This window comes from Amphiura filiformis, chromosome 18, assembly GCF_039555335.1.
Source record: "Amphiura filiformis chromosome 18, Afil_fr2py, whole genome shotgun sequence".
Classification (NCBI taxonomy): Eukaryota; Metazoa; Echinodermata; class Ophiuroidea; order Amphilepidida; family Amphiuridae; genus Amphiura; species Amphiura filiformis.
Window position 1 is genome coordinate 4,932,755 of NC_092645.1, and position 19,058 is coordinate 4,951,812.

At 36.2% G+C, this 19,058-nt stretch overlaps 1 protein-coding gene across 4 annotated transcripts in view; it reads right to left on the bottom strand.

The window, feature by feature from the left end:
- Positions 1–17,870, bottom strand: part of LOC140139777 (2-Hydroxyacid oxidase 1-like) — a 39,350-nt gene extending 21,480 nt beyond the window's left edge. The window contains exons 1-9 of one of the 4 annotated variants that reach the window (XM_072161487.1): positions 17,748–17,869; positions 14,853–14,975; positions 14,553–14,704; positions 10,476–10,737; positions 9,288–9,463; positions 8,335–8,426; positions 6,566–6,727; positions 6,090–6,159; positions 5,036–5,776 (exon numbers count right to left, since the gene is read on the bottom strand). In XM_072161487.1, coding sequence (XP_072017588.1) covers positions 5,706–5,776; positions 6,090–6,159; positions 6,566–6,727; positions 8,335–8,426; positions 9,288–9,463; positions 10,476–10,737; positions 14,553–14,704; positions 14,853–14,975; positions 17,748–17,779 — 1,140 coding nt within the window. In that variant the 5' untranslated portion in view covers positions 17,780–17,869 and the 3' untranslated portion in view covers positions 5,036–5,705. Of the gene's footprint in view, positions 1–5,034; positions 5,777–6,089; positions 6,160–6,565; positions 6,728–8,334; positions 8,427–9,287; positions 9,464–10,475; positions 10,744–14,552; positions 14,705–14,852; positions 14,976–17,747 lie in introns of those variants that run through there. The other 3 variants (XM_072161485.1, XM_072161488.1, XM_072161486.1) reach the window with 3 other exon arrangements.
- Positions 17,871–19,058: the final 1,188 nt, after the last annotated feature.

Genomic DNA, 19,058 nt, shown 5'->3' on the forward strand with positions numbered 1-19,058 from the left:
ATGTTACGCCAATCAAACAATTTTCTTTTTGTGGCCTTGCCCTTAGCACATGATAATATCTTGCACGTATGTCTTTTTAACGTGTTTCTAAAGTGAAATTTTTATGTAATGATTTTTTTTATTATTATACTTTTTTCTACCAACATGGGTGAGTATTGGTACAGATAATGTATGTCATGAAAGCTTGAAATTAAAGATTAATAAGAATAAAAATATAAACAATATTTTATTTTTCTGCTTGTTTACTTATTGTTTTAATTGTCACTGAATTGGTATAACTACAATTCACCCATCAGTTTATAATTTTAATAAAAATAATGTTATGCATTTTGGTTCAATTCCTTAGATAAAAATATCAACAGCGATTGCGATCATGGACAGATCCAAAAAAATGTTTAAACATTTAAATAAAATTAAGATTTAATTACAATCTATTAGATTAGAAAATAAGGGATTTTATTTCCTTAGATTAAAACTCAGATGGAATTGCAATTTATTAGAAATATTCAATCTAATAGATTAAAAGTTGGGTAATTGAATGACATGGGTGAATTATTATTTTCTCATTATACAGGGTGTCCCAATATAAAAATGTCCCTCTGAGGGGTTGTACCACAAAAAATATTATTATCAAAATAATTATGAAGAAAATATGAAAATTGTTTACAGAATTGTTGAGCCCGTTTATTGTTCTACATTGTGTGATAGTTTTATTGGATTGGGCACACTGGTTTTGAAAACAAAGCTCATGATATAATTGAATATATGAATACAAAATTCACCCAAGTCCATACTTTGGCCAAATTGAGTTAAGCATGGGAAATTGTTGCTATACATAGGCCTGTCATATGTAAGAAAGAACAACTCAAATTCATCCTCTGTGTCTATTGAGCATGTGAAAAATAGCATGTATGACAGAACCACTTAATTCCATGATCTGAGTCTTGTAACACATTGATTGAAATCCAGTATGCATAAAAGTCCACTTGTAACACATTCATTGCTGGAGAGTGACTTTTGAAAAAAAAATGGGTTTAATAAATGAAAGTGTGTGGTTTATATTACATGGCAGAATGCTTATCAACATTATACATACCTGTGTGCTTTATTTTGTATTATCTTACTAGTGGTAATCTCATTCTAACATTGTTGTCTTTGTATATGATTAAAAAAACCACCCAAGTCCAGAATTTAAAATGAACCCCACGAAGTCCCTGAAATGCTAATCGTCATACTTAATACAGTTTAATCCACTCATTTGCACGTAAAACTTACCATATTGACCAGGTAAATCTAACATGAAGGAATTAAAATGATACACAGGTTTTTCTCTCAAAATCACTTCCCATGGACTTGGGTGGGTTTTGTATTCATGTATTCAATTATATCCCTAGTCACTTAAAAGAAACATCAGTTTTGTTGGACCGGTCCTTTTGTTTAGAATACTCTTACATGTACTCATAGACCATTTCATATCAAGATCGGAAAAAGTTCCCAAACTAACGTACAAGATATGTCATGAATTACGGTACCCTTTTGCGCCAAAATACTGCTTATTTAGCCAATGTGAACACGGGGTCATCGGTTTATATTTTGTCCTAGCATATAGAGTTAACACCTTAGCTACTTGGTTTTTCACAATATTGATACTAATGGAAAGAAATAATAAAATGTTCGCCATATTTCGTCAGTTTTGTTTATGCATCATCTCTTCCACAGGTCAGTCGCTTACACAAGACATACCACCACACGCTTGATTGCACATTGAGTATCCTTGGCAAAAGTACCTCTCTCATCCATAATTGACCGCCGAAAGTTCATCGTAGTTTATGATGCCTGTTACACATTAGAACTGCAGTGTACATGATGCTGAAGAGGTACTTTTATGCGCGCGCGATAGGGGAAATTATTTCATGCTTCGGGTTTTGTCGGAATTATTACTCAGTATAAAAAGGTCTATTAAGGTCGACATAGATCAGTTTAGATTAGTTTAGATCAGTTTAGATTAGTTTAGATAGATACTGTGATTCATGAACGACCATGGACGCTTTGATATCATCCAGTTTGGAACATCCTGTAAAAGAGAAACAAATAAACGATCATATGAAATTACTTGTCAGCAACATTAGCTTACATTCTAAAATAACTGAAGAAATTTCAATTTTTATTAAACATAGTAAATACACGCTTTAGATACGTACTTGCATTTACTGTAAACATTTGACCACCAATAATGATTAAATTTATCCTCAGGCAACTGTCAATTCTCGGACTGGAAGTCATTCTGTATAACTCATTCCCCTACAGCTGTGAACTGGCTCTGGCTATATCACATATATTTGAAATTCAAACAGCCCCTTTTTTTGTTTTTTTAAAAAAAAAAGTATCTTCACATACCTGCAAGGGCCATTGTTAAACTGAAAATGCAATTCTAAGATTTGACCCCAGACGACCCTTGACCTTACCCCTGCAGAATGTTCCAAACTATTCCCCTGGTCACAAGGTTTGTTGTCACCGAGTTTGAGCCTCGTACCCCTTACAGATGTCCAGATAACGCAATTCTAAGATTTGACCCCAGATAACCTTTGACCTGACCCTGCAAACTGCTCAAAACTGTTTCCCTGGTCATGAGGTTTGTTATCACCGTGTTTGAGTCCCATACTCCTTACAGATGTCCAGAAAATGCAATTCTAAGATTTGACCCCAGACGACCTTTGACCTGACCCCTGCAGAATGTTCCAAACTATTCCCCTGGTCACAAGGTTTGTTGTCACCGAGTTTGAGCCTTGTATCCCTTACAGATGTCCAGATAACGCAATTGTAAGATTTGACCCCAGATGACCTTTGACCTGACCCCTGCAAAATGTTGCAACATATTCTCCTCCTCACGAGGTTTGTTGTCACCGAGATTGAGCCCCGTACCCCTTACAGATGTTCAGATATTGAAATTCTAAGATTTGACCCCAGCTGACCTTTGACCTGACCCCTGCAAAATGTTCCGAAATGTTACCCTGGTCATCAAGTTTATTATCACCGAATTTGAGCCCCGTACCCTTTACAAATATCCAGAAAATGCATTTCTAAGATTTGACCTCTGTGTGACCTTACGGGGTTCAACTCGGTGACAACAAACTTTATGACCAGGGAAACATTTTAAAACATTTTGCAGGGGTCAGGTCAAAGATCATCTGGGGTCTTAAAATTGCATTTTCTGGACATCTGTAAGGAGTACGGGTCTCAAACTCGGTGACAACAAACCTCATGACCAGGGGAACATTTTTGAACATTATGCAAGGGTCAGATACCTCCACAACACCAACACGTCCCAGCTAGGTTTGTGGTCTATGACCACCATTTCTTTATATTTTCGTTCTTTTTTCGGTCTCGAATTATCAGTAAACAAAATCTATTACATCATGATGTATTACATCATTAGACTGTAGGGCAAGGGTGGAAAATGTCTCTACTTTTTAAGTTCCGTGGTCCACATTTAGGGAGGAAGTAATACTTTGCCAGCATATAGCTTGAGGTGTGTACTCAACATTGCAAGTTGTTGCCCCATGCAAAAAGTTGCTCCTTACGAAGATATAGAACGAAAACAAAGAATTGCATAAAAGTAACGTATACTTGGTGCATCCCCCTTGAAATGGCACTATTTGAAATTTAAATGGAATTAAACTGCTGAGATATGTTTGCCATCATATTTTCTTTCCAAATCAATATTTTTACAACCAAAATAACGGTTTCTTCATGTAGATGAAAAAGTAACGCACAGTTGATGTTTTTCATCAAAATGAACACTTTTCAAGAAATAATAGTATATTTTGCAATACTACATGTTTTTTATGTTCTGAGAACATATCTTACAATGGTTTCTGTTAAATATTTTGCATTCAGGACTGCTGACATCACCATATTACCCTGAACCCGGCATCTTTTAAATCGCATCTTACGTTATAAACTCCTATCCTTCAAATCATGTGCGTTAAAACAGAGTCTAGACAAGAATGATTCAGTCAAAACAGATGCACAAAAAGTCAATCAATAATTATGTATACCCCGTGGTGGTGAATTCTCGAAGTGGTCTGCCAAAAATCGCTTGCCTCCCCCTTTGGCCGTGCCAAAAAAATATACGCCACACCCCCTCCTTTTGACGCGCCATAAACCTTTGCCTCCCCCCTTTTTGACGTGCCAAAAAATCTCCCCCCCCCCCTTTTACACACTAAGATTTTGGGGAATTTAAACCTTTAATTGTCTGATCGTATGATGCGAGCGCAGCGAGCAGGAAATTTTGCATATTTGAACGTGTTCCTAATGTTTTCCTACACCTTTTTAAGGCGTAATATAGAAATGGTACCCAAAATATCTGTGCCAAAAATCGCTTGACTCCCCACTTTCGACCTGCCACAAAATGATTACCCCACCCCGTTTTGTCCTGCCAAAAAATCTTTGCCTCCCACCTATAATTCACCACCCCGGGGTACACATAATTATTGCACACGTCGCTTCAGGTTCCTTCAATAAGTTTAATCAAAATTATTCCAACGACAGTCAACATTAATAGGTAAATTTTCACGGGAAAATTTTCTGGACACGTGACCAATGCGTATCAATGTGAGTGTAACCTCGAGCCTGATCTCTGACCCCCGGCGGTGACCTCGCTATTCAAGTCTTAGTAATTTTGAATTGGAATAGTATTTTTGACCGCAATTTTGATAGAAATTTGTACATTGCAAATTTATTGAATATTATGTTATCTTAATTTTTTCACAATATCATCAAAACGTAATTTCAAAAATATCTATCTACGGAAAAAAATATTTATCTACGGAAACTCTTACCATAACATTATTAACTTCCGACAAGTAACTTATTTTGCCTCAAAGGAAGAATTCTTCCTATTCAAATACATTGGTAGAACACCCGCTGTGCTCGGGGTCACATTCCATAATGCTAATATGTCTGCGCCCATGGGTGTCACGTGTCCAGAAAATTTTCCCGTGAAAATTTACCTATTAATTCTGACTGAACGATGTCCATGTATGTGTGTCTTATAGTGACGTATAGTAAACATCTCACAGAAGTAATTAACCCCCTTAAATAATGACAATGATTCCAAAACCGGTTATTGTATTATAAATCTGCATTTATTCTGCACAAACAAGACTAAGACGAACTCCGATATGCACACAGATTATACGTCAAGACGGACAGCGCTTACAATGTATAATCTCGCAAATCGTACGATTATCATAATTACTAGTTGGCAGAGCTACACGCAGCTGATGTGATGTACGAACACTGTACGTTTATTCAGCACTCGATCAGTGAGCTCAGAATAAAACTGAACCGGGATACCCGTTTTTTAAAAATTATAAATGTTAACTTTTACTGTAATTAAAGCACTTCAGGCTTAGTCTTTAGGGCATTTATGTACACCAATGGCCATTGCAATGGTGCAAAAAGTAGAAATTCGAAATATATTGCTGTGGAGCAAATCACACATTACGGCTTTAATTTTTTTTTTAAACACAACAGTTTTGTTGGGCCAGCCTTTGGTTTAGAATACTCTTCCAGGTACTCATTAAGGTCGACATAGATCATTCTTAAGTCCCTTAACTTCTGTGTCATTCAAACTCTTCATAAGTGTTCAGACTAGCTCATTTGGCTCAATATGACCTTATTCCTGTCTCTTGTGTGCCACTTCAAAATTTAGATAGATACTGTGATTCATGAACGACCATGGACGCTTTGATATCATCCAGTTTGGAACATCCTGTAAAAATGAAATAAATAAACAATCACATGAAATTACTTGTCAGCATCATTAATGTTTTAACAAGTTACCGACGAAGTTTACATTCTGAAAGAACTGAAGAAATGTCAAATTTCCATAGTCCATGCTCTAGATACACACTTGAAAATAACATAGACTGTAAACATTTGACCACCAATAATGATTAAATTAATGCTCAGGCAAAGGTCAATTCTCGGACAGTACAAAAAGTCATTCTGTGTAACTGTCCCTAGCTATATGACATACTTGAAATTCAAATAGCCCCCTTTTGTACGGAAGCTTCTTGACATACCTGTAAGGGCCATCGTTAAACTGAATTCATCCCGGACAATTTCCAACACCTTCTTTACCCCATTTTCACCCTGATAAGGAAAAACAAAAAGAATGGAATAAATGCATAATTATTGATATTTGATATACATTGTGTTTGTTATTTTGTTGAAATATTTATCAAAGATATTCATAGTCATTTAACATCTTAAGGTTTTCCATCCGTAATGGAACAAATGCATATTTATCAATGGCTGACATACATTGTGTTTATGTTGATGAAAGGTTTATCAACAGTATTGATGGTTTGAAAAGATTTGGAAATTTGCATGGTTATCAATGGAAGGACAAGCAAAAACTCAAATGTGATGCGATCAAGTAAAATCAGTCGGAACATCATTAGCAGCTATTACGAACACCGGAGTGCAGCTTTCAACACACCTGTCCCTTGTTATACACCACTATGTACATAAACCCATACACCTGTACAGTACTTACATCATTAGCCAAACCCCATATTATTGGTCTTCCTAAGAATACAGCTCTGGCTCCTAATGCGAGAGCTTTAAAGACATCTGTTCCTTGCCTGACGCCACCATCTATATAAACCTCTACTGCTGAGCCCTTTACTGCTTTAACTACTTCTGGGAGAGCATCAATCTAAAGCAAAATTAAGAAAGAAATAACTTATGTGCTTTAATATATATTCTTTTTGGGGGTTGGTGGGGGATATGACATACATGTTAAACTCATGTTTTAAGATTCCCAAAAGAAATATACTTGTATTTCTTATGTTTATTTTCACTCTCAAAGAAGTCCCTCTTTAACTTTGAGCCGAACAAATGAACCAAATAAAGAAATCGCTATTTAATTCCTTCATCTATGCGTGTCACTCCGTCGATTGAGACTGAGGACGGTCCTGTTGATGTGTTATGACCATCCCATATGCCATACATACTTACAGTGTTATCTATTGTTATGGACATCGCGTATGCTTTCGATTAATATTTTGATTGTATGAATAAAACGACGGTCTCTTCGTTATATTAAAATATCTTAGATATCTGCCACAAATACAGCACCTAGAGCCTTGATTTTGGCAGGGTATGTTAGTTTATTCAAGTACATTACAATCGAGTCAAAATTTGACAAACATTAAGAGTACCCTACTCAGCAAAATGTTCCAATGTGGCTTAAATATAATCGGCCAACTATAGAATACAATACACCTAATCCAAAAACCTAACCTAAGTTGTTATCTCTTAACATAATTATAACTACATTCTTTAAGACCAGGAAAATTAACATAAACAACTGATAAAGATGTTTTAAAAGTGTTAAGTAGTGGTAACTTCGGTTGCGTTTTCTTCTATACCACGTATAAGAATATCGAAGGTTTAGTGTAAAAAGGTCTCATCTGCAATTGCTGTCTGGTGTAATATGTTACCGATATTGCATCAATTGCAGTTAGGGACTTCTTGCACCAAGGTGCCGACTGAAGAGTAAAGCCAAAACAAAGAAATTTCCAGTAGCGGGAATTGCTTTCTGGCGGCCGTTTTTTGGGCACTGCTTTTTTTTCTTTTTTTAATATTTGTGTTCAAAAATCATTAAAACCATACTTTTTTTTGGACATTTTATACCAACGTTTACACAGTATTTTTTTCGGGGACATGAGAGCACATCAGACATAATGGAATTGCATTCTGAATTTTGATTTTTTTTTAAATTCGTCATATAATACAAATTTTATGGCACATTATTAAAATTTGATATTTGTTTTACTTTTGATATTTAACAGTCCTCGGAGTAAACTTAATTAATCTAATGATATGCACTTAAAGTATAGGTAGCTGGGAGGAAAAGCCGACGATCATTTAAAAATTTTCGTATTGAAGGTACATATACACATTCAAGACCTAACAATTTTAGGTCTTTTTGAGAACAAAAATGTGTATCTTCAATATCAATATCTTCAATACGAAAGGTCAAAATTTTGAATTGAACGTCAGCTTTTCCTCCCAGCTACATACATTAGATTTATAAAGTTTAATTCGAGGACTGTTAAATATCAGAAATATCAATTTTTAATAATTTGCCATAAAATTTGTTTTATCGCGAATTTCAAAAAAATCAAAATTATTTGATATCAGAAGGACATCCCTCGTATTCAGAATGCAATTCGATATGTCTGATGTGCTCTCATGTCCCACAAAAAAATACAATGCAAACGTTACACACAGACAGACAAAACACACAGACAGACTTACAGTAGCAAGGACTCCGTCAAGTTGTCTGCCGCCATGTGCGGATACGAGAATTGCATCAACCCCAGCTTGGATGGCTTCTCTTGCACTGTCACCTACATAAATACCAAGCAAAGAAAAACATATATTAAAAACTAGCAGGATACTCGCCTGTTTATTCTTTATCAGTATTGGGCTATTCCATTTGCAAAGCAATCGAACTATTATGATTGAAGACCGAAATCAAAAGACTAGTTTGCGTATGACGTCCTGTCAACCAGACCAAAAATGCCGTACTGGCCAGATCAGCAACCAATCACGTCGCGCCTTTGCCCTGACGTCATAGGCAAACTAGTATTTTTAATTCGGTCTTCAATTATACGATTAGACAATGTCTGTTTCGGCTAATTTGCTCAATTCTGACATTTCTTCTCTTACATGTGTTATTTCTTTAACAAATGGGAAAATATGTTAGGTCATAGGATGTAATAATTATGATTTTCTTTCATGCCGGTATTCAATAAATCCATTAATTAAACCATAATAATAATTAATAATAAAAACATAAAGGCCAAATAAAAAAATAAACATGTTTCACGTCCCCTCCCGCTTCCTTTTTTGAGGTTTCAATTTTATTTTTATTTTTTGAAATTCAGTTATAACTTTTCAAAAAATATGTCTAGGAAGTAGAGATGCTTTCTATAGCTTTGCTAATAATACAAGAAACACTTTTATAAGGTTTTGTGATAGTTAGAGGGGGCCTATCTCTCAGAACAAATAAAATGAGGCCTCCTCCTTTTTCCAGGCATTATTGTATACGGTAAAACAGCTCTAATTATGGGTATTTACACTGATTTTGCGATAGAAAATAAAAAATAAAAAGCCCCCTCTTCCTCCTATTTTTCAAAAACCCGGACGTAAAACATGTTTTTTTTATTTTACTTGGCCTAACGTGCTTTTTCGTACAAACTACTCACCAGTAAGTATACCCTTCACAACAATTGGTAGTTTTGTAATACTTCTCAGCCATTTTATACCATCCCATGTTTCCGAGGTGACCAACTGCTCTTGCAAATAATCCCATAAGGCTATATCACCATTAGCTATTGCACTTCTTACTTCAGGGTTGTTTGGGTCATAACAATTCATCATTCTGAAAATGGGGAAAGCAAAAAAATAATGTTTGATTATAAAGAATTTAATGTTATTTTAGGTAAAGAGATTCTGTTTGCTAGCTAATATATACATGATATATGACGGAGCATAATATATTTTAACTGATCTCGAAGGTTAGGGACAAGATTTATAGTATAGACCTCGCTAGGTAATCAAAAATTTTAGTGCAGTGTATCCCAATAAAAATTACCATATAATTAAATTCTGTCGTAACTTCAAAAGTACTCACTGAATTTAACATCTTCGTAGTCACATGAACATGCAGCACAATACGACCTGTTTCTTAAATATCAGTGCAAATTTTTCATTCAATTCGGTACATAGTTACAAAGAATCGAATTGAATGCAATTTGCGCTGATATGTAGGAAACAGTAATTGTTCCGGTTTGCGATTGGGGAAAGCAAAAAATTAATTCGCACATCGTTTAGCGAACATATTTACTGCGCATTGCAAGGCGGTGTGACGTCAAATGACGACATCTCAAAACTCGCAAAGGCTTATGGGATTTACCGAAAAGGTCAATTAATATGCCCTTTTGGAGTTATGACCAAATAAAATCATCCGGTAATTTTTAATTGGGACGCACTGCTGTATGTAGGCTAAATGTTATATCTTTTCATCTCTATCATCTGTTAAATAAAAATTCCTTTAGAAAAGGAATGGGGCGCCCAATGGGAGCTTTGACGTGATGTGCTGAAATCTGGGGGGGCACTCCAACTTTGGAGGTGACGCGTATGTAGGGTAATAAGAACCCCTTTAAAGAAGAAACATGTTCGTCAAAAATCAGAATATAAATAGGCCTATATAGTTAGATTTGACAATGTTATTGAGCTTGATTGTTCATGTTCTATTGTTTATGTTCTACTGTACGGAAAATATGTTGCTACCACAAGACAAAGCACAACAGAGTTGGCCTTATAAATTTGTTTTAATTCCACAATTTAGTGCCTTGATATATTTTCGTGAAAAACGGGAGTAGAATTCTTACCTAGGCCTATATTCTTTTCTGGCAGTCATGGTTTCATCACCTCTCTTCATATTACGCCTATTTCCCATTATAGGTGAATCAACTGTTACTACTACAGCCTTGAATCCTGCTCTTTCTGCATGTTTTATAAAAAATCTAGTCAAGTTCCGATCTTTATAAAGGTGTATTTGGAACCAAATCGTGGCACTAGGTGCAGCTAATGAGATGTCTTCAAATGTGAAAAAGGCGCAGTGACTGACAATCATAATTGTGTTGAGGCTTTCTGCAGCTGAGGGAAGAAAGAATGAGAATGAGATGTCGTTGAATGTGAAAAAGGCGGAGAAAAGGCAGAGTGACTGACAATCTTTTTTGTTTTCAGGCTTTCGGCAGCTGTAGGAAGAAAGAAAGATTTATTAACAGTTTTAACATAATATTAAAGCGTGCTGTACATATAAAACCTATTGTAGGAATATGATAATATTCAATTTCAAAGAACTCCATATTGTATTAAAAGATATGGTCTTATTTTAAAGCATGAATATTATAGTCAATAACAGGAAAATATTTAAAAAATTGATCTCGTTATGGTGTTGTGTTCCTTCCTTACTCTGAAAATTGCCTTTCCTTTTACAACTGTTACTAAACAGAGCGCGTCTATGAAACGAAACATTTTAACGCGGCTGTGTACTCTAGACATTGTTTCTTTCGCGAAATTGAGCTTTTTTGAAATGTATGTACTTTGTTATGTTTATAAATACAAGGAAAGAAAATCCAGATTTGTTAACTCCAACTGCTCTATTTTATGGATTTTATTTCACTATTTCACTCGTTTCCGCAATTTAAAAAGAAAATCTTTGTTGTACCATCGGGGTATACGCGCGCAACAACGCATCGCGTTTTGTAGACGCGCAATTTGTTAACGCACAGATACGCTACGCATACGCAACGCTTATCTGCATGCGCGGCGCATCTTATGGAAGCACCACGGAAGCACTGATTTCATAAATACCTAGCGGTCAAATGGCTCCGTTTTAGCTGATAAAATGTGAATTTTTTCAAGTTCTTTTCCCCGATTTAAACATCAAGATATGAATAGATTTCGCCCAAACTTCTCAAGGGGCTGTGGATTTACCCGATGTTCACGTAATGTAAGGTAGAAAAACGAGAACTGCCGCATTATCCTGTGAGCTTCGATCAAAGTGCAAAATATGACCACTTTAAACTTCAACGGCCATTATTTCAATGTTCATTTTCTCGGTAAAATGACGATTTAGGTACACGATAACTCAATAAATACAGCATCTATAGGTAAGCAATTATGCTCATCATAAAAAGCATGATCGACTCAAGAAACGGTTTTCTCATTTTTTATATTTTGGTCTATTTCCGATTTTATGCGCAATAGGCGTTTGTGAATTTAAAAAGTTCATTTTGATGCCTTATATGGTCAATATCTCAAAAATAAGGCCAATATCAAAAACTAAGAAAACCGTTTTTGGAATGGTGTCTCAAGATTAAGAAAAAAACAAAACAAAAATTTTTGGAAAGAGTGTTTTTTTTATGATGTACCGAACAAAAATTGCCAAAAACTCACTTTTTTGTGATTTTCTTCGTAATTGTTGCTTTTACACCAAATCTGTATTTATATTAAGATTCATTGATGTCTTGCCTTTATAAAAATGTATACTTTTATATGTTTTGCGTGAATAATTACAAAGTTATGGCACTTTTACTACATGCATGTCTGAGAGTACACAGCTGCCTTAAAGGGCATATGGATTGCTCGGACAACATCATATCAGTGGCAAGCTAATATTATGAGAAAAAGTATTTAAACGAATTTAGAAATATGCACAATATTGCATTTTAATAAACCTTGAATAATAATTAATTATATTGTAAGACATGCTTTTGTATTTGTGCTGTGTGTGTTGCTTTTATTCTTTCTATCTTTTATTTTCTCTTTTCTCAAGTTTTTTGTCTTTTGTCCTGTTTAAAAACAAAATGATTAAAAGAAAAAAAACCTAATATTATGCGGACAACAAAAATGACTCCTTTTTTGACAAAATAAGTCGTTTAAAATTGATATTCCGCAAAAACCAACTGTAAGCGATGAGTTCCTTCGACAGATTTGACCTAGAAACTACAGCGATGTCATGAAATGAATATTGCCAGCTTTGAAAGAATTGACTGTCAACACTCTCAATGCACAGAACGTATACTGTTTTTGTTATCAGAAAAAAACTCTGAATCACGTATTACAAATGTAATGGTTTTTACACATACGGTTAATATCAGGCCGCTTCTTTATTATATATTAGTAAATTGTGATATTATAATTCATATGTATATCAACATGATGAGAAATACTTGGACTAAAAAATAGAAATAATAATTTAGATCAAGTTCACAGTACGAGTTTAGAATTTGAGCATGACATACATGACATATTGCATTTATTATGAAAATAACCAATTTCTACTATGGCACCGGAACTAACCTTTGTTTTCCCTTCCCAATTTCTCGTCGTACAAGGTCGCGCATCACCGAATATCAAAAGAGCTCTCCTAGTCGGCCCCGGTCAATTTTGTTTTATTTCGTGTTTAGAAAATATATACCATAAACTTTAAAATGGTTTATCATTTGACTTCAAACGATATCAAGAAGCGGGGTTATGGTTTGTTGAACTCTGCTCCTTCAACAAATGGTACCTTTTTCGGTTCTTCATGTGTCTCTTTTTTCACATTGCTGGTAATAAATGTGACGTGTCATGTCAAAAGGAGACACTTTTGGGCAGGATCGTAAATGGAGAAAAAGCCAAAAATCTGCCCGGGGGTGATTTTTTCACAATTTAGGTTTGTTGCGAATTTGTGGCGTTAATAATGTTCAAAATGTTGTCTATAAGTTTCAGACCGGAATATAATTGGCATCTTGTATTTTTGAGACATTTTTCAAGGTAATTACTACTCTTAATATTGTCAATAATATTTTAAAGGCCGATATCTCAATTTCCAACTTTATAATACCATAACTTACGAACTCAATATCTTCGCTTATGAATGTCCGATTTCATTGTGGAGAACGGCGTTGTGGAGCAAAATATCTTTATGACGGAGAAATAAAGTTTAATCTATGTGGTAAATTAAATATGAGAAAGGTTTTTAACACAAGTCAACACATACATAAATGACAGCCAGTGAACAAATTTCACGGAATATCCAGGTTTTGAACGGGGTACCTTTAGTTATTCAGTGAAATTTTTGTACTGGCTGCCATTTATGTATGTGTTGACTTGTGTTAAAACCTTTCTTAAAATATCTTTATATTTCAGATAATGTAAAAACCTTAAAATTGATAACCTGCCCAAAAGTGTCTCCTTTTGACATGACACGTCACAAATATCAAACAGTCATAATTGGCGCCTATTTTTTGGCAGTCATTTCAAATCATCCCCAAGTCAACGAGGTTCAGGAATGTTCTCTGATTGTTAATTGTTGGTTATGCATACCTGGACAAAATACAATGCTTTGTAACCCACCACTTGAACAGGATTTAGCCAAAGCAAACAAAGACTAGAGCTATTTAAGGATTCTATAGAAATAGGTAGAAGCTTAATATCCTCTTCAGCAAGTATGATTATTGATTGGTTTAAATGGTGTAAATGAGATACATGTCGCACCTAATTGAGGTACCTATGAATACGACCTTCACGCACATTTTACACTGTAACTCAGAATACAATTTGCCGACTTTACGGCTCATTCGTAGTGTAAAGCCACATATAGAATAGTGTCATACACAGCCAGTTTGGTTACGTGTAACCAAACTTGCTGCGGAGGAGACTACTCTTCATTTACTGTACGTCATCAGTCTGCTGCATTGGAAATCAAGTTCGCTTCGAACGGGGGGAGGACCGTATGAGCCAGCATTTTACCGACACAATTTTTCTTTTTTCAGGAGAAATAAATGTACTGCCTCTGGTAAAACAATAACCAGTTTATGTGGTCACCCCATTGACTCAAGCTAAGATGTGAAAATGCATTTTATGCAAGGCAGAGGTAAAGTAGTGTCAATCAGAAAATAATCCTTTAATCTTACCTCTGGCAGTAGCCTTATCTCCTTCAATATCAGCAAATCCTTGAAGTGCTGTTGGTGAAATGCAGATAGGAAAACTTACAGGGTGGCCCAAGACAGTGGTAGAAAATTGACGATTTGAAACATCTTTCAGTACACGTGGACGTAAACGATATCTTCGTAGTGATAAAACAAACAAATTATGCATAAAAAAGTAGTAGTGTGATTAATTGCCAAAAATTATTTAATTTTGTGTCTATTATAGATACTATGAATGTCTAATATAGATCAAAATTATCCCATTACATTTTCCCGATTACATACCTTTTAAAAGCTTTCTTACAGTCTTTCATTGTCTGTCCCTCATCTGCATGGTCAATGTAAAAGTTAAATACCGGGGCAGGCAATACCTCCTTTGCTCTGTCTTCATAGTCTTGTATACACACACTGATAAAAAGAAGTAATGATTCATAGTTTTCATAACTGACCAAATGTTTTGGCTTTGCAGGGTTGAGAGTCATGCATATGGACGAAACAAGTAAGTACTACTTAACATTTAAAAATCCGAGCTTATATAGCATGTTTTTACCCGCTTAGAGTACCAAACGTAGACAGCATGGTCTTTTTTTTTTTTTGTAGATTTGTATGGCGCTGTCAACTACTGTGGTTATTTGCGTCAGTACTCACTCTTTTGTCAAATTGCACCTGTATATCTTCATTCAGTCACAAAACGTTGTATGGTTCACTGCATCGTAGTTATTTCCTATCTTCTTTATGCCACGTTGTATGTCTCTTGCTGTATGTGTATACTCGTACGATGAATCCAAATTTATTTATTTGCAGACGTGGTAAAAAACCAAACGGTATCTCTTCAGAGCTACACCAGGCTGAGTCAGCCGAGGAAGGGCTAGAACGAGGTCAAAACTTTACATGATCCACCGCTAGCTTGACTTTCTCGCATCCAAGCCCCAGTGCCCAAGTTTGCGTTACCCATCCGACACCACGTGGAGGTTTGGGTTGAGTTGCCCGCGAGCAAATACTATGCCAGCTCTGCGGGCCTTGCCGGACGCTTAATTTCTTTCTGCAACCATAATGGGCCGCAATATATCACTAACCGCATAGTCCGAGGCAAGGTTCATTATTGTCAGGGTTATGGTCTTATGGTTAGGGTTAGGGTACGGGTTAGGGGTTAGGGTTAGGGTTTAGGGTTAGGGTTAGGGTTAGGGTTAGGGTTAGAGTTAGGGTTAGGGTTTAGGGTTAGGGTTTAGGGTTAGGGTTAGGGTTAGGGTTAGGGTTTAGGGTAAGGGTTAGGGTTAGGGTAAGGGTTAGGGTTAGGTTTAGGGTTAGGGATTAGGGTTAGGGTTAGGATTATATACGTATTTATTAGTACTAATATACTAGTAATAGTATATTGTGTGTATGCACTTTATTCCGTAATCAATAAGTATCATAAACAAACACCTTTCTGGCACAACGAATCATAGCACAGTCGTGTAGGCATTAGACTATGGATACATAGATTGTGGGTTCGAACCCCTAGGTAAACCGTTGTAGAATTTTAATTCTATTGATTGCTTTTTATTTTATTAAGTAAGAGGAAATAATAATGGTAATAAACTCGTGTTATATCTAGCCTCATAGGCCTATAATTACATGTATGTACTATGTATTATCGCATTGCGGCCCATTATGGTTGCAGAAAGAAATAACGCCGGACGCATGGTCTTTAATATTTGTATTAAGTTCCTATCTTATAAGCTCTTATTTAAGTGATACTTTTATTTGAGTGATACTTGCATCAGTCTTGCTCTGAAGTAAGTTGGGTGGGTAATTTGTGAGTGGGTTTTTGGCCGGGGTTTTTGGTTTACATAATTACCGTATTAAGTTGGCCAATTTAAGGATTGGGTATTATCTATAACATTCGGGTCGAATTTTCAAGTTACTACTATGACTTAGGGGCTGTGCAATAGTTATGAGCCCCCCGGGAGGGGGTAAAATTTCCGAATGGCTCGCCAAAAATCGCTTGACCCCCCCCCTCTCCCGGCCCGCCAAAATTTCTTTGCCCCCCCCCTTGAACATGCCAAATTTTTGGGATCCCAAATTCCAAACTTTAAATGGTCTCGATGTATGTTGCGAGCCACAGTGTCATCGCCCCGATATCTTCATGGCAGAAAATGCCATGGTAGGTTGAATCCACAGCCACGCATGGCCACCTGTTTAATAGTTTTTAAATGCATAGTGGGCTGAAGGACATCCGACTAAGGCTAATGACATTAGCCTGTGACTGACCTCTGTACGGTCAGCGAGCATACATATTCGCCATTGTCATCTGCTTACAGACTGCCTCTACATAGTCTCCTACACAGCCAGTTTGTGTCAGTCGGTCTGACACTCGTCGATCCTGTATGTTCGTGATAGCCACATACAGTCTGGCCCGAGACTACCTCCACGAGGGTCTACGCTAATAACGCTGCGCTATTTAAAATCTTGAATTTTGGTCACTTTTTCAGCTCAAGACGCAAGCTACTCTCTCAAGACGCAAACTAACGACTATCATATCTGCTCAAAATATATATTCAAGTGCAAGGAACCACACCTGGTTTCTTTATACGAAATCATTTACGGGAGATATTCATCATTTTCCACCCCGGTATCCAAAGATTTATCGTCTGAATATCAATCGTGCATAGCACATTTACGTGTATCGATCCCATGTATTCATTTCAGTGTCTCTGGTTGTATAATGTAATTATTAACCGGGCGATGTCGGTGTGCGAGCGCAGCGAGCAGGAAAATTTGCATATTTAAGTGTTTCCGTACCGTTTTCCTAGGCCATTTTAGAGCGTTTTATTAAAATGGTGCCCCGTGAATGCGTGCCAAAAATCGCTTGCCCCCCCCTCTCGGCTTGCCAAAATTGCTTGCCCCCCCCTTTCGGCTTGCCAAAAATTTCTTGTCCCCAACACCGCCCCCCCAATTTTACCCTCCCAGCCCGGGGCTCATAATTATTGCACATCCCCTTACGTGATTAAGTGCGAACGCATTGCCGGGACGCATTGATCGCCTAATAAAAAAAACCGCAATGCTATGGTAAAATATTAGTCTATGCGCCAGCACCGTGTATTTAGCAGTCATAATCCCATATTTAAATTTAAATTTACACAACTTGCCGAGTTGTCAACTTGCCTCAGCTCAAAATCAAATACAAATGGTTATACTTACAGAGTGCCGACAAATTCTTTCGTAGTAGTCATTGTAAATGAGTAAATTTAGGTATAGGCCTAATAACGATAACAATACTGATTGATGCTGTTTTTGTTGCTGACCATTTCCTGGTTACGTACAGCCAGCCCATAGCCCACAACTCAAGCGCGCACACCACTAAATAAACGTCCTATTGCAATACACATAAAAATGTACAATATAAGGGGGCCAATATAAGTTTGTTTTTCTACCCCATGTGATGACGTGACAAAATGTTTGAAAGTTCCGATTGAATTTCTTAAAGTATCAGTATGACGTTTAATAAAAAGTTGATTTTTTGAAACAGGTAATGACAAACATTTGAGCTAATGGCACCTGGACAGAACCACACGTCAGCTTACACGAATGCCTCGATCCTTACCATATAGCTTACCTAGACTTCTCAGCTCCGTAGTGATAGTTCACTTGCCCATTTTGCATACTCTGGCTATTACATTTAAGCATAAAAATGTGTGCAATTTTCAGTCACCATTCTCCCTCTGTTTTTTTTTGTTTGTTTTTTGTTTTTGTTTTTTGTTTTTCCATTTTTATTCACCTGTACTTGGGCCTGGTGGAAAGGAAAAAAGAACATACAGACATGGTCCACCAGACCCCATCCCCGGGACCCCATCTTAATTACTGTAACCAAGATAGATACAAAGATCAGAATATGTATGAGATTTAAATAATACTGCCCCACAAGACCCAACCAACTCACCTCTGTTTGTAAGCTTCCCAAGTGATTCTTTTTTACTCGGGCTTTCGCGATCAATAAACTGGTAGATTCCAAAATCAGAATTGTTTAGTATTGAAGTGAGCCATTTATGCAAGATATGTTAAATTCGATTATTTTATTGTCACTAATCATCTAAATTATATAAACTCTTTATGACAATTTTACTATTGAACACTTTAATTTTAACATGTTTAATAAACATCAGTATAATTTTGAGTTCAACGGAATGCGTTCATCATGATTAAATAATAATAATAACTTATTTTTATCAAAATTCGACTATGGTATAGTCTAATAGCTTACCACACCAGCTCGCGGATTAGTTTCGGGTGCCCAACTTTGTTACTACTCCCTATTCCAGAAAAATACAGCACTAATTTTTTGGGATAAAAAAAATATTATCCTGTTTTGCCAAATGAAACATAGCTAAATCCTAATCCTTTAGTTAGTCCTAACTGGCAATAAAAGTAAAATTTTAATATTTGGCCAATTTTTGGAAATAAGGGCCAAAAACATGCAGTTTTAGGGTGTTTTTCGTATGCTGTGACAATCAA